We start from the raw sequence: 14,458 nt of genomic DNA, 5'->3' as shown, positions 1-14,458 counted from the left end.
AACTATGATAAAAACATTAGCGCTCCACCTACGCCAGCCAGCCCTCATCTTCCCATCAACAGCCGTGCTCACCTGCGTTCCAGCGATCGACGGCGTGACGAAGGACTTCATCCGTGGGTTTGGCGGCAGGCATCGGCTAGGCGTCTGCTAAGTAAGCAGTCCTTGTTGTGTTGCTGTAAGTATTGTACTTAGCCGCTAATACACCGATCGATCCCACCTACAACGTTCTTCTTTGCAGCCTCCATTGTTCATTAAACAAATTGCAAAAGATTCACCAACACAGATGTCCAGAATACTGTGGAATTTTGTCGAAGAAAACAAGAGGTTTTTGTATCGGGTCCGATGGGGTCCAACCACTTCCGTGGATTTTGTGACGTCACGCGCATAAATCATATCCAAAGGAGTTTTTCAACCGGAAGTGTGGCGGGAATTTTAAAATTGCACTTTATAAGTTAACCCGGCTGTATTGGCATGTGTTTCAATGTTAAGATTCCATCATTGATATATAAACTATCAGACTGCGTGGTCTGTAGTAGTGGGTTTCAGTAGGCCTTTAACACCACATTACGTTCCTGCTGTGAGGAGGCAGCCCATCTCAACTAAATCAGTGCAAATGAGGAGTATTGAGGCGGGCATAGCCTTACAAGACTGCTTTGAGACTACGGACTGTTAAGTACTCTGTAAGCCTCATGGGACAGATATTGACAACATCACAGACTGCATCACTGACTACATCAATTTCTGTGAGGACTCCATCATCCTACAAAAACTGTCCACTGTTACCCAAATAACAAGCCCTGGATCACCAGCCAGCTAAAGGTGCTGCTAAATAAAAAAGAAGCGAGCCTTCAGATCCGGTGATCAGGACGACTTGAAGAGGATTCAGTGGCAGCTCAAAGTTCAGCTTCAACAAGGGAAAGATGCCTATAAAAGGAAGCTTGAAGCTAAACTCCAACAGAACAACACTCGTGAGGTTTGAAAGGGTATGAAGGCCATCACAGGCTTCAACAATAAAGCCAAACTGCTGGATGGGGGTGTAGATAGAGCCAACGAGCTGAATTTGTTTTTCAATAGTTTTAGCAACGCACCCCTTACTGGCCCTCCCCCCACTACTCCTGTTTTCACACCTCCCCTGAACTGCAACACACTAACTCCTTCTCCTTTACCCTCTCCCCCACTTCCACCCCCACTGAGAAAGCCAGCCCGGTGTGTCTGACACCTGGACTTGTAAGACGGCAGCTGGAGAGAGTCAATCCAGCTAAGTCAGCAGGCCCTGACCGAGTCAACCCCTGGGTCCTGAAGACTTGCGCTGCTCAGCTAACTGGGATCCTGCACTCCATCTTCAACCTGAGTCTGAAGCTAGAACGGATACCAGTGCTATGGAAAACATCCTGCATAGTGCCGGTGCCCAAGAAGCCCATCCCATCGGGCTCAAATGACTTCAGACCTGTTGCCCTGACGTCCGAGGTCATGAAGGTCCTCGAGAGACTTGTGCTGGATCAGCTGAGACCACTGGTGGCTCCTTCCCTGGATCCTCTACAGTTTACATATCAGCCCAATGTAGGAGTGGACGATGCTGTTATCTACCTGCTGCATCATGCTCACTCACCTGGATGGTGGGAGGGGCACTGTGAGGATCATGTTTTTTGATTTCTCCAGTGCCTTTAACACCATTCAGCCAATTCTGATGAGTGACAAGTTGCTCGGGATGGGTGTCAGTTCATCCATTGTCTCCTGGATCACTGATTACTTGTCTGACAGGCCTCAGTTTGTGCGACTGGGGAGATCCCTGTCGGATACTGTGGTCAGTGGTGTAGGTGCTCCACAGGGGACCGTCCTGTCTCCTTTCCTGTTTACCCTGTACAAGACTTCCAGTATAGTTCCAGGTCCTGCCACCTGCAGAAATACTCTGACGACTCTGCTGTGGTCGGGTGTATCGGAGAGGGACGGGAATTGGAGTACAGGACACTGATCGCTGACTTTGTGGAGTGGTCTCAGGTGAACCCTCTGGTCCTTAATGTGGACAAGACCAAGGAGCTGGTCATCGACTTCAGGAAGAGAGTGACCCCGGTGGAGCCCATCAAGATCCAGGGCCGGGAGGTGGCAGTAGTGGAGCAGTACAAGTACCTGGGAGTCCACTTGAACAGCAGACTGGACTGGAAGGACAACTGCAAAGCTGTTTACAAGAAGGGCATGAGCAGACTCTTTTTTCCTGAGGAAGCTTAGGTCCTTTAATGTGTGCAGCAAGCTGTTGGAGATATTTTATCAGTCTGTTGTGGCCAGTGCCCTGTACTTTGCAGTGGTTGGTTGGGGGAGCAGCACCAGCAAAAGGGACTCAAACCGAATTGATAAACTGATCCGGAAAGCCGGCCAAACTATTGGCACGCAGTTGGAGGCGTTTGTGTCAGTGAGGGACAGGAGGACACTGGACAAACTGCTCGCCATCATGGACAATCCTGCCCACCCACTCCACCTGACAATTAAGGGACAGCGGAGCTCATACTCCAACAGGCTCCTTCAACTTCCTTCCCGCACTGTGCGATTCAAGAACTCCTTCATTCCGTACTCCATCCAGCCGTATAATCACTCGCCATACAGCAATGGATGACATCTGCCTATTACCTGACATGTTAGCTACTTCTCTTTGTTTATAATGTCTATTTTCTATTTCCAGCTGGACCTACTCTCTATTTTATGCTGCTTCTGTCACATATACTGTATATACTGTAATATTGTACATGGTCATTGGTTTATATTGTATGTATGTTATAGACATAATATAATATATCTGTATATAAATTATTCTGTACACATATTATGTATATATTAGTATATATATTAGATTTTTTTTATAGCTATATTAGTCTATTTATACCTGCATTGTCCTTTCCATCCTTACACTTTCCATCATTGTAACTGAGCTACTGTGTTGAACAATTTCCCTTGTGGATCATTAAAGTTTGTCTAAGTCTAAGTCTAAATGTATTCTTTCTTAAAAATATATTTACTCCATGTAATTGCAAATGATGTTAACTTGAATATTGTTTAATTATGCAAAAATATATTATCAAACATTGAAACCATTTTTAAATATAAATAAATACTAATAATAATGATTTCAAAACAAGTTATCCATCAACTTGTGCAATGTAAAAGTAGCAATAGATTTAATGGTCAAATTGTGAAATTTACTGTGTTTTTTTACAGCATTTTTCTCTAAATTAAAAAAACTTTTTTGACTCTAAACTGTGGTGCCGTTTTGGCATTTACAGTAATACTACTTTTTATTTACAGTAAAAAAAACGTCAATTTTACAGTAGAATTCTGGCAACTGAGCTGCATTTTTTTACCCTAAAAAGTACTGTTTTTCCATTTACTGTAATATACACTCAAATTTGAGGTAAAATTGTTGCAATTTACCATATTTTTTACATTTTAGTTAAAAAAAAATCTACTAAAAAATGCATGAAAAAATGGTTTAATATAGTCACGTACTGTTACACCACTGTTAGATGCGGCCCTCTGGGGCCAAAACATAACTGCGATGTGGCCCTCAGTGAAAACCACTTTGACACCTCTGCTCTAGTCATTTTTATGTTGTTTGTGAATTTAAAGTGTAGTGCTTTTATTGTGAAGCAGGAAGTGTGTGATTGATATGGTTTGACGATAAAAAATACTCTAGACTTTTTCTATCAAGTCTTTTTCTTGCACAGCTTTTATTCCATCTTACTCAAGCAGTTAGAGTAACAATCCACATTTTACGTTATTAATGCACTCAACTGGAATGTAAACACGGACGTGAAGCTCCACCTCCAGCAGACGGTGTGGTCTCACGGCGATGGAAGATAAAATATTATTTTCTTGTCATGACTTTAGACCTGATATTTCCACAATGTACATTTCTGCTCACTATTTTCCCGCTTGTGGCTCAACGGCAACCGGACGCCATTACATTTACCCAGACTACGGAACGGCCCGAGGGTCAAAAAGGATTGCTGTTAAATAACTTGTAGTTAACTTTAACCGCCCTAAAGATAGTGTATTATTAGTGTTATGTGTTTTTAGTGGTCCCATTGAGGAAAAAAAACATTTATAATTATACAATTATTGGATGACTTCTTCTTCTCTCATTTCTTCTCCTTGATCCACCATGTCTTCCATCCTTGTACGCGGTCCAAGTGTGTATTGACGGTTTACGCCCCCGTTCTGCCTTCCAGGACCCACGCCGAGCACGGCCCCGGCCCCGGCCCCGGCCCTGTCCCCGGTCCAGCCAACCCGGCAGATCTGCAGGACTTCTTCAAGCGCATCTTCAAGGGAGGACCCCCCAGTGACATGCCTGCCAATGGGGCCTTCTTCCCCTCAGGTCCACCCCACCACGCCCCACCCGGCGCCGGGCCGCCCCCGTTCTCCCCTCCCCCGGGCCCGACCACTTTCTTCATGCCGGGGGCCCACCATCGGCCCGAGTCCGGCGAGCCCTGGTCCGAGGGCGGCAAACCCCCCAGGAGGAAGAAGAAGGTGCGCAAACCCTTCCAGAGGTGAAGTCTGCTGACACCTTGAAGAAAGATCTGTTTGGCTCTGGTCTGGCCTGTTGGCACGCTCACGTGCCACATGGAGGTGCTTGCTCCAAGACCTGAAGATGTGCCGTGGACTCAGCAGAACTCAAAAGACCGGAAGATGTGCTGTGGACTCCATCTTCATTTTCCACTTCTTCACCGCCTGTATGTAGCCTTGCCCTTCTTCTGCATCCTTCTCTTCACCTAACCCGCCATGACCCAGGAGGCCATAAAGACCTGGGACTCGGACTACTGCGCACATTTCCGTACAAAATGTCCCTTATGATCGTGCTTGTTCTGTCCAAAGTGGCCATTTTAGAGATTGTTTGAGGACATCATCCAGGATCAACACACCAGGGGTGTCCAAATGTTTTCATTTTCAACCAAGAGGACCCCACTCAAATTTGGTCCCAAGGACCCAGAAGGGTCTGTTATAAAAATGTTAAAAAATAAGCCTTTTTTTCTTTCTTTTTTTTTTCACGTTTAAATCTCCAGATCAACTTCAGATCTGTCGATATAACCTTTTATTTTTTTATGTTTTGTGCCCTTTTTGTTCAAGAAACCGTGTTTTTTATGGCAAAAATCACAAACTATGCAATACCCCCCCCAAAAAAAACATTAAAAGTGGAATATTTGATGTGAAGTAATTAGAGCCTCAATAGGTCAATCATTCATAACATTGATTTCATTCATTATTTTTGAACAATGACATTAAAACAAATCCCAATAAAATTCTCAGGGATCCAAAAAGGTCCCATTCATAAAGTGTTGAAAATAAGTTGTAGATTTCTTTTTTTTTTTTTTTTACTTTCAGCGCTTAATCGATCTACTTTAGATCTTTTTATTTTGTTTTATGCCCTTTTTGTCATGAAAAACTTAGTCATTGATTACCATTTATTTTGATTAATTATTATTTTTGAGCAATGACATTAAAAAAGGGATCCAAAAAAGTCCCATTCATAAAAGTGTTAAAAATAAGTTGTAGATTTTTTATTTTTTCAACGCTTAAGTCCATCGATCTAATTCAGATCTATTTGGGTTTTTTAAATTATTATTTTGTAATTCATTTTGTTTGTTTTATGCCTTTTTTGTCATGGAAAACCTAGTTATTGATTTTCATTATTATTTTTGAGCAATGACATGAAAACAAAAATCCCAATAAAATTCCCAGGGATCTAAAAAGGTCCCATTCATAAAAGTGTTATAAATAAGTTGTAGATTATTATTTTTTTACTTTTAGCGCTTAAGTGTCTAAGTTTTTTTAATTAATATTTTAAAATACATTTTTTGTTGTATGCCCTTTTTGTCATAGAAAACGTACTTATTGATTTTGATTCATTATTTTTGAGCAATGACATAAAAACAAATCCCAATAAAATTCTTGGTGATCCAAGAAGGTCCTGCTCATAAAGTGTTGAAAATAAGTTGTAGATTATTTTTTACTTTCAACATTTAATTGTCTCTTTAGATCTACTTCAGATCTTTTTTTTTGTTTTGTTTTATGCCGTTTTTTTCTGAAAAACTTACTTAACATTGATTCGGGTTAGGGTTAGATTCATTATTATTTTTGAGCAATGCGACCCCAAAAGGGACAAGCGGTAGAAAATGGATGGATGGACATAAAAAAAAGCGCGTAAGTCTCTAAATTTTTTAAATTAATATTTAGAAATAAATTGTTTGTTTTATGCCCTTTTTGTCATAGAAAACGTACTTATTGATTTTGATTCATTATTTTTGAGCAATGACATAAAAAAAACGTCCCAATAAAGTTCTCAGGGATCCAAAAAGGTCCCGCTCATATAGTGTTAAAAATAATAATAATAATTATAATTATAAATATTTTTTTGTTTTTTTTGTTTTATGCACTTTTTGTCCTAGAAAACTTACTTAACATTGATTCGGGTTAGGGTTAGATTCATTATTTTTGAGCAATGCGACCCCCAAAAAAAAAAAAAAAAAAAAAGAGGGTAGCACAGGGGTTAGTGCATGTGCCTCACAATACGAAGGTCCTGAGTAGTCTTGGGTTCAATCCCGGGCTTGGGATCTTTCTGTGTGGAGTTTGCATGTTCTCCCCGTGACTGCGTGGGTTCCCTCCGGGTACTCCGGCTTCCTCCCACCTCCAAAGACATGCACCTGGGGATAGGTTGATTGGCAACACTAAATTGGCCCTAGTGTGTGAGTGTGAATGTTGTCTGTCTATCTGTGTTGGCCCTGCCTGTGATGAGGTGGCGACTTGTCCAGGGTGTACCCCGCCTTCAGCCCGAATGCAGCTGAGATAGGCTCCAGCACCCCCCGCGACCCCAAAAGGGACAAGTGGTAGAAAATGGATGGATGGATGGACCCCGAAAGGGACAAGCGGTAGAAAATGGATGGATGGACATTAAAAAAAAAGTCCCAATAAAGTTCTCAGGGATCCAAAAATGTCCCGCTCATATAGTGTTAGAAATAAGTTGATTTTGATTCATTATTATTTTTGAACAAAGACTCCAGCACCCACCGTGACCCCGAAAGGGACAAGCGGTAGGAAATGGATGGATGGATGGACATTTAAAAAAATCCCAATAATATTCTCGGATCCAAAAAGGTCCCATTTGTAAAAGTGTTAAGAATAAATTGGAAATTATTTTTTACTTTCAACATTTAATTGTCTCCATAGAACTAATTTTTCTGTTTTATGTCCTTTTTGTCATAGAAAACGTAATTAACATTGATTTTGTCAATATTTTTGAACAATGACAATTTAATAACAAAAAAGCTGCCATGCATGTTTGTTTTTTTCTTTAAGAGTCAACATTGTACACCCGTTTGATCTTTTATTTCACTTTTTTAAAGTTATTTTTCTGTAAAAGCATTTTTAAAATGAGCAGCTTGTGGTTAAAAAAGAAGACTGGACACCCCTGGTCGAGGTCCTTCAGGAAGTGCTCTGCAGGCCTCGTTAGTGTCGGCCTACACTGCCCTCTGCTGGTCATTCTTGGAAGTACACAAGAAAGGAGCCCTATTGATTAACGGCGCTTTGAACTCTTGTTTCGTCTTGGGACGTTTTACTTTTTATAATCCATATTTGATTTCACACTTTTTTTGTATGAATCATTTAATTTGTGACCACCTGAGCTTAAATAAAAAAAAGTAGCAAAGGGCGGTCACTTTTACAACGTTTAAAAAAAAGAAAACATGAAGTCATCTTCCTGCTGCTTCATCAATGGTCACAAACAACTTCAGGAAAAGCAAAGTGTTTACATCTCCCGGGTTAACATCGCCCGTCTTTAGGACGTTTGATTTTCTTCCCAATTTGAGTGAATTGATTTGTTTTTGTGTGGAGTTTGCACCCGGAACTGACCCCTGACCCCTGACCTCAGACAGCCCATCCAGTGAAATGTTGTGACGCCTCCACGGAGTCCAGTCATTTTCTTTCTTTGGCGAGCGGAAGCAAAGATGTTTCCATGCTTTTCTTTGTGTCAAATGGTGAATGATTGGAGTCAGAGCAGCTGAGCCGGAACCACAAAAGCTCAGTAGCTTGAAACCAGACTAATGTTCATACGTGACACTTTTAATGAACAAACATTTTGAAGTTGATGCTCTCATTTCTTTGCTCTTCTCCGGTCATCTTTTTTCAGGGTTACGTCATTCTTTTCACGTTTGGAAAGTGAAACTCAAGACTTGTGCACGCCTTCCGAGTGTTCCGGTTCAAAGACTTGGAGAAGTAGACTACCGGATGGCACAGTTCAAGTACTTTTGCTATGTTTATTTCTTCAACAATATGCAGAAATATTGTAATGAAAAGATTTATCTGACAATCACCGCCCGGGGGGGTTTGTTCCCTGGCAGGCCGTTTTAAAAGAGCACCGTTAGTTTCCTGCTTTCTCTGGTTTTCAAAGTAAAGGTCGTTTCCTAAATGCAAGACGTGTGCTGTGGTTTGTCCATCTTATTAACCTGTATAATAACCAAACCGTAGCAACATTGTTATTGTAAGAGAGAACACTGAGGAACTCTTTTTCTAGCGCACTAACACATTAGCTGTAAAAGCTAACTACGGCAAGAGATAAGCTAGCTTCTACGTCAACACAAAATGCGCTTGAGTTAGTAATGCACAACACAATGTGATAGGACAGCAATCTGTACTGAGTGACAAACATGAACAATCATATTACAGTATCTGTAAAGTATTATTTCATGTTTTGTTTGTACACAGCTAGCCAGCCAGTGTATGTACTGTAGTTGTAATAACACACATGACGTGCTGCGTGTATCATGATCAATATAAAAGTGTGACGACCTCGAGAGACAGTTGTCTGTTTGGTACAGCTGGCCGGGGACGTTTTTTCCTGGTTTATTTGGGAAAGCACTCCATTTATGTAGAAATAGCTTGTCTCCAAAATTCCACATTTATAGCGTCAAAAATCTCTTTCATGCCTCTCACCCGGCTTTCGTCTGATCCAACGTCTCACTCTTCCCTCGTGCTCACTTCTAGAAGCAGCAGTTCATCCTCAGTATGTTCAGCTTCAAAAAGATAAGGTTGTGAATCCTCATTTGTACAAATATAGTTGTCTTCGTTGTCTGTCACCAAGTCTGCCATGATGAGAACACACACTCGCGTTTGATTCCGGAAGTAGGAACATATATTTGTTGCCAGAAAGCGGAAGTGCGTTGCTATGGAAACAAAAATAAATGTGGTGAAGAATTAGTTCCGGCTGTGCATAAAACTATCAAAATACGGTAAATATTTTACATGTTACATATTGTTATGAAGGTGTCTGTTACTACATTATATATATACTTGCAGTGTGTATATTGTACATATTACATATTGTTGTGAAGGTGTCTGTTACTACTTTATATAATACTTGCAGTGTGTATATTGTACGTATTACATATTGTTATGAAGGTGTCTGTTACTACATTATATATATACTTGCAGTGTGTATATTGTACATACTACATATTGTTATGAAGGTGTTTGTTACTACATTATATATACAGTATACTTGCAGTGTGTATATTGTACATATTACATATTGTTATGAAGGTGTCTGTTAATACATTATATATATATACTTGCAGTGTGTATATTGTACATACTACATATTCTTATGAAGGTGTCTGTTAATACATTATATATAATACTTGCAGTGTGTATATTGTACGTATTACATATTGTTATGAAGGTGTCTGTTACTACATTATATATATACTTGCAGTGTGTATATTGTACATATTACATATTGTTATGAAGGTGTCTGTTACTACTTTTTATATATACTTGCAGTGTGTATATTGTACATGTTACATATTGTTATGAAGGTGTCTGTTACTACATTATATATATACTTGCAGTGTGTATATTGTATGTATTACATATTGTTATGAAGGTGTCTGTTACTACATTACATGTATACTTGCAGTGTGTATATTGTACGCATTACATATTGTTATGAAGGTGTCTGTTACTACATTATATACATACTTGCAGTGTGTATATTGTACATATTACTATGAAGGTGCCTGTTACCACATTATATATATACTTGCAGTGTGTATATTGTACATGTTACACATTGTTAAGAAGGTGTCTGTTACTGCATATTATATATATACTTGCAGTGTGTATATTGTACATACTACATATTGTTATGAAGGTAGGGGTCTGTTACTACATTATATATATACTTGCAGTGTGTATATTTTACATATTGTTATGAAGGTGTCTGTTACTACATTATATATATACTTGCAGTGTGTATAATGTACATACTACATATTGTTATGAAGGTGTCTGTTACTACATTATATATATACTTGCTGTGTGTATATTGTACATATTACATATTGTTATGAAGGTGTCTGTTACTACATTATATGTATACTTGCAGTGTGTATATTGTACATACTACATATTGTTATGAAGGTGTCTGTTACTACATTATATATATATTTGCGGTGTGTATATTGTACATATTACAATGAAGGTGCCTGTTACTACATTATATATATACTTGCAGTGTGTATATTGTACATGTTACATATTGTTATGAAGGTGTCTGTTACTACATTATATATAAACTTACATTGTGTATATTGTACATACTACATATTGTTATGAAGGTGTTTGTTGCTACATTATATATACAGTATACTTGCAGTGTGTATATTGTACATATTACATAGTGTTATGAAGGTGTCTGTTACTACTTTATATATATACTTGCAGTGTGTATATTGTACATATTACATATTGTTATGAAGGTGTCTGTTACTACATTGTATATATACTTGCAGTGTGTATATTGTACGTATTACATATTGTTATGAAAGTGTCTGTTACTATATTATATATATACTTGTAGTGTGTATATTGTACGTATTACATATTTTTATGAAGGTGTCTGTTACTACATTATATATATACTTGCAGTGTGTATATTGTACATACTACATATTGTTATGAAGGTGTTTGTTACTACATTGTATATATACTTGCAGTGTGTATATTGTACGTATTACATATTGTTATGAAAGTGTCTGTTACTATATTATATATATACTTGTAGTGTGGATATTGTACGTATTACATATTTTTATGAAGGTGTCTGTTACTACAATATATATATACTTGCAGTGTGTATATTGTACATACTACATATTGTTATGAAGGTGTTTGTTACTACATTATATATACAGTATACTTGCAGTGTGTATATTGTACATATTACATATTGTTATGAAGGTGTCTGTTACTACTTTATATATATACTTGCAGTGTGTATATTGTATATATTGCATATTGTTATGAAGGTGTCTGTTACTACATTATATATATACTTGCAGTGTGTAGTGTACATGTTACATATTGTTATGAAGGTGTATGTTACTACATTATATATATACTTGCAGTGTGTATATAGTACATATTACATATTACTATGAAGGTGCCTGTTACTACATTATATATATACTTGCAGTGTGTATATTGTACATGTTACATATTGTTATGAAGGTGTCTGTTACTACATGATATATATACTTGCAGTGTGTATATTGTACATATTGTTATGAAGGTGTCTGTTACTATATTATATATATACTTGCAGTGTGTATATTGTACATTTTACATATTGTTATGAAGGTGTCTGTTACTACATTGTATATATATACTTGCAGGGTCTATATTGTACATTTTACATATTGTTATGAAGGTGTCTATTACATTATATATAAACTTGCAGTGTGTATATTGTACATATTACATATTGTTATGAAGGTGTCTGTTACTACATTATATATATACTTGCAGTGTGTATATTGTACATGTTACATATTGTTATGGTGTCTGTTACTACATGATATATATACTTGCAGTGTGTATATTTTACATATTGTTATGAAGGTGTCCGTTACTACATTATATATATACTTGCAGTGTGTATATTGTACATTTTACATATTGTTATGAAGGTGTCTGTTACTACATTGTCTATATATACTTGCAGGGTGTATATTGTACATTTTACATATTGTTATGAAGGTGTCTGTTACATTATATATATACTTGCAGTGTTTATATTGTACATATTACATATTGTTATGAAGGAGTCTGTTACTACATTATATATATACTTGCAGTGTGTATATTGTACATATTACTATGAAGGTGTCTGTTACCACATTATACAGTATATATACTTGCAGTGTTTATATTGTACATATTACATATTGTTATGAAGGAGTCTGTTGCTACATTATATATATAATATGTGTTCATGTCTCTGATAGATAAAATTCCCAAAACAGTGCAGTTCCCCTTGAAGGCGAGAGGTGAGGTCTGGGCTCCTTACAAGGAGATGTTCCAAGATGTCTGCTCACCTCTCGTCCATCTGACATATTTATAGTCTCCAACAGGTCAGCTCAGCAATGGAAGAATATTTTCCATAGCAACAAGTCTGCTTGGGACCACAGCAGGATTTATCAGACTAGACTACAGTCTTCATTACCACCAAGATCCTGCTGAAGGTGCAAGGCAGAGGTGTCCAAACGTTTCCCACTAAGGGCCTTAAACTGAAAAATCAAAGGATGTGGGGCCATTTTCATGTTTTTCATTTTCAAAAGCAATACAAGTAGATTTTTTTTTTTTTTTTACCTTTAGGGCTCCCATCAAGTTTGGTCCCAGAACTGTCTAAGTCAGGGGTCCTCATACTTTTTTGAATGGGGGGGCCGCATTGGGTTAAAAAAATGGGGCTATTCCGAGCGCGATGATGTCACGTTATTGATGGGAAAATGTATTTTTAGACAATATAATATTTGTGCTGAAAATCTTAATTTCCCCCCCGGGATTAATAAAGTACTTATGATTCTCATTCTGATAATTTGCCTGAGCGGCTAGGAGACACTGAGAATAACAAGCGGTAGAAAATAGATTAGAATGGATAAATAAAATTAAAAAAAATACAAAAAAATTAATATCCGCCTGCATCCAAAATCCGGCCCGCAGGCCGTAGTTGGTCTAAGCCATAATTTTTTAAAAAATAAACTGTATACAAGCTGTAGAAAATGGATGGATGGTATATATATATATATATATATATATAAAATTTTTGTCATTTTCTGTTTAATAGTTAAATCTCTAGATGAGGGGTCGCCAACACGTCAAACGCGATCGACCACGAAAATATTAGAAAAAAAGTATTATGACGTCAGTGCCACGCCCACCCGGAGAATGACAAACCGTCCCGCCAACATGAACGCATTTCAACTCCTGACCACGCCCACACGCCGCTCTCCACACCGCGGTCACGCACCCCACACCCGCTCGTCTCGCGCACGCGCATTGCATGACGTGCTCATATAATAAATCGGACATTTTCTAGCATCCAACATCGAACATCTCTTCCCTCAAGCACTAGTCCATGACGTCATCGCTCACCCGCCACGGGAAGCATACGAGACTCGGTGGTGAACATGCCCGAGTAGGGATTTTGTGTTGATTTATTGTGCGTACAAAAGTAAACATTGACATGTGCAAAGGCAGTAATGGATGACAAAACATGGCGGCAGAAAAAGAAGGACTTCCTTGTTGATTTCCTCTTTTGTCACACAGGAAACACCCGCCTGGTGATTTGACTACTTCCGGTGATGACGTCAGACAGCCATGTGACTCGCATCCCATATGTGACCACAACAAATATACTATGGTACTAAGACTATAATGGCCAGACACAGTTAGCTTCTACAGTAGGTGTACCCAAAGTGCGGCACAGGGGCCACCTGTGGCCCGTGACTAGATGGTCATTGGCCCTCTGCACTTTAGAGAAAAAAAAACACCATTAAAAATTGGGAAAACGGCAAAAAACACAATGAGAAAAAAGGCAAAATGTTGACACAAAGCTTTGTCTTTAAAAAAAATATATTAAAAAAGTTTACAAACAAGTGTATTATTTTTTTTGCTATTTTGGTCACTGAAATTTAGTTTTTTATACGGGAAAAACATTAAATATGCAATATTTCCCCTAAAAAAATGTTCAAAGCCAAATATTGGATGTGAAATAATTGGAGTCTTAAATATGTCAATAATTCATAACAACATTGATTTTGATTCATTATTATTTGTTGAGCAATAAAAATTAAAACAAATTAAAATCCACAAAAATTTTGGGGAATGTACTTATAAAAGTGCTAAAAATAAGTCATAATTTTTTTCCCAATTTCAATTCTTAAATCTTTCAACTTCAGGTCTATTTGTTGAATATGAGTTTTAATTTCCCCCCAATGTTTGTTTGTTTTATGCACTTTTTGTCAAATAAAACTTTGATGTTGTATGGAAAACACACAAAATATGCAATATTTTCCTCAAAAATGATTTCAAAGTGGAATATTGGATGTGAAATAATTGGAGCCTTAAATAGGTCAATAATTCA

The 14,458-nt window shown here is 37.9% G+C and overlaps 3 protein-coding genes across 5 annotated transcripts in view; 1 reads left to right on the top strand and 2 right to left on the bottom strand.

The window, feature by feature from the left end:
* Window positions 1-8,429, top strand: part of dnajc14 (DnaJ (Hsp40) homolog, subfamily C, member 14) — a 262,644-nt gene extending 254,215 nt beyond the window's left edge. The window contains exon 8 of the mRNA XM_062055231.1: window positions 4,218-8,429. Within this exon, the coding sequence (XP_061911215.1) occupies window positions 4,218-4,539 (322 nt within the window). The 3' untranslated portion in view covers window positions 4,540-8,429. The remainder of the gene's footprint in view (window positions 1-4,217) is intronic.
* LOC133655258 (EEF1A lysine methyltransferase 3-like) overlaps window positions 1-14,458 on the bottom strand; it is a 477,733-nt gene that overhangs the window by 294,551 nt on the left and 168,724 nt on the right. The window lies entirely within an intron of this gene.
* The window catches only part of inpp1 (inositol polyphosphate-1-phosphatase), a 27,437-nt gene continuing 26,480 nt past the window's right edge, over window positions 13,502-14,458 (bottom strand). For all 3 annotated transcript variants that reach the window (XM_062055112.1, XM_062055103.1, XM_062055097.1), the window contains one exon: window positions 13,502-14,458. This exon is cut by the window's right edge and continues 1,931 nt beyond it. The gene's annotated coding sequence lies outside the window, so the exon portion shown is untranslated.

Source organism: Entelurus aequoreus, linkage group LG01 (genome assembly GCF_033978785.1).
Source record: "Entelurus aequoreus isolate RoL-2023_Sb linkage group LG01, RoL_Eaeq_v1.1, whole genome shotgun sequence".
NCBI classification, from domain to species: domain Eukaryota; kingdom Metazoa; phylum Chordata; class Actinopteri; order Syngnathiformes; family Syngnathidae; genus Entelurus; species Entelurus aequoreus.
This window is presented reverse-complemented; position numbering and strand designations above follow the sequence as displayed.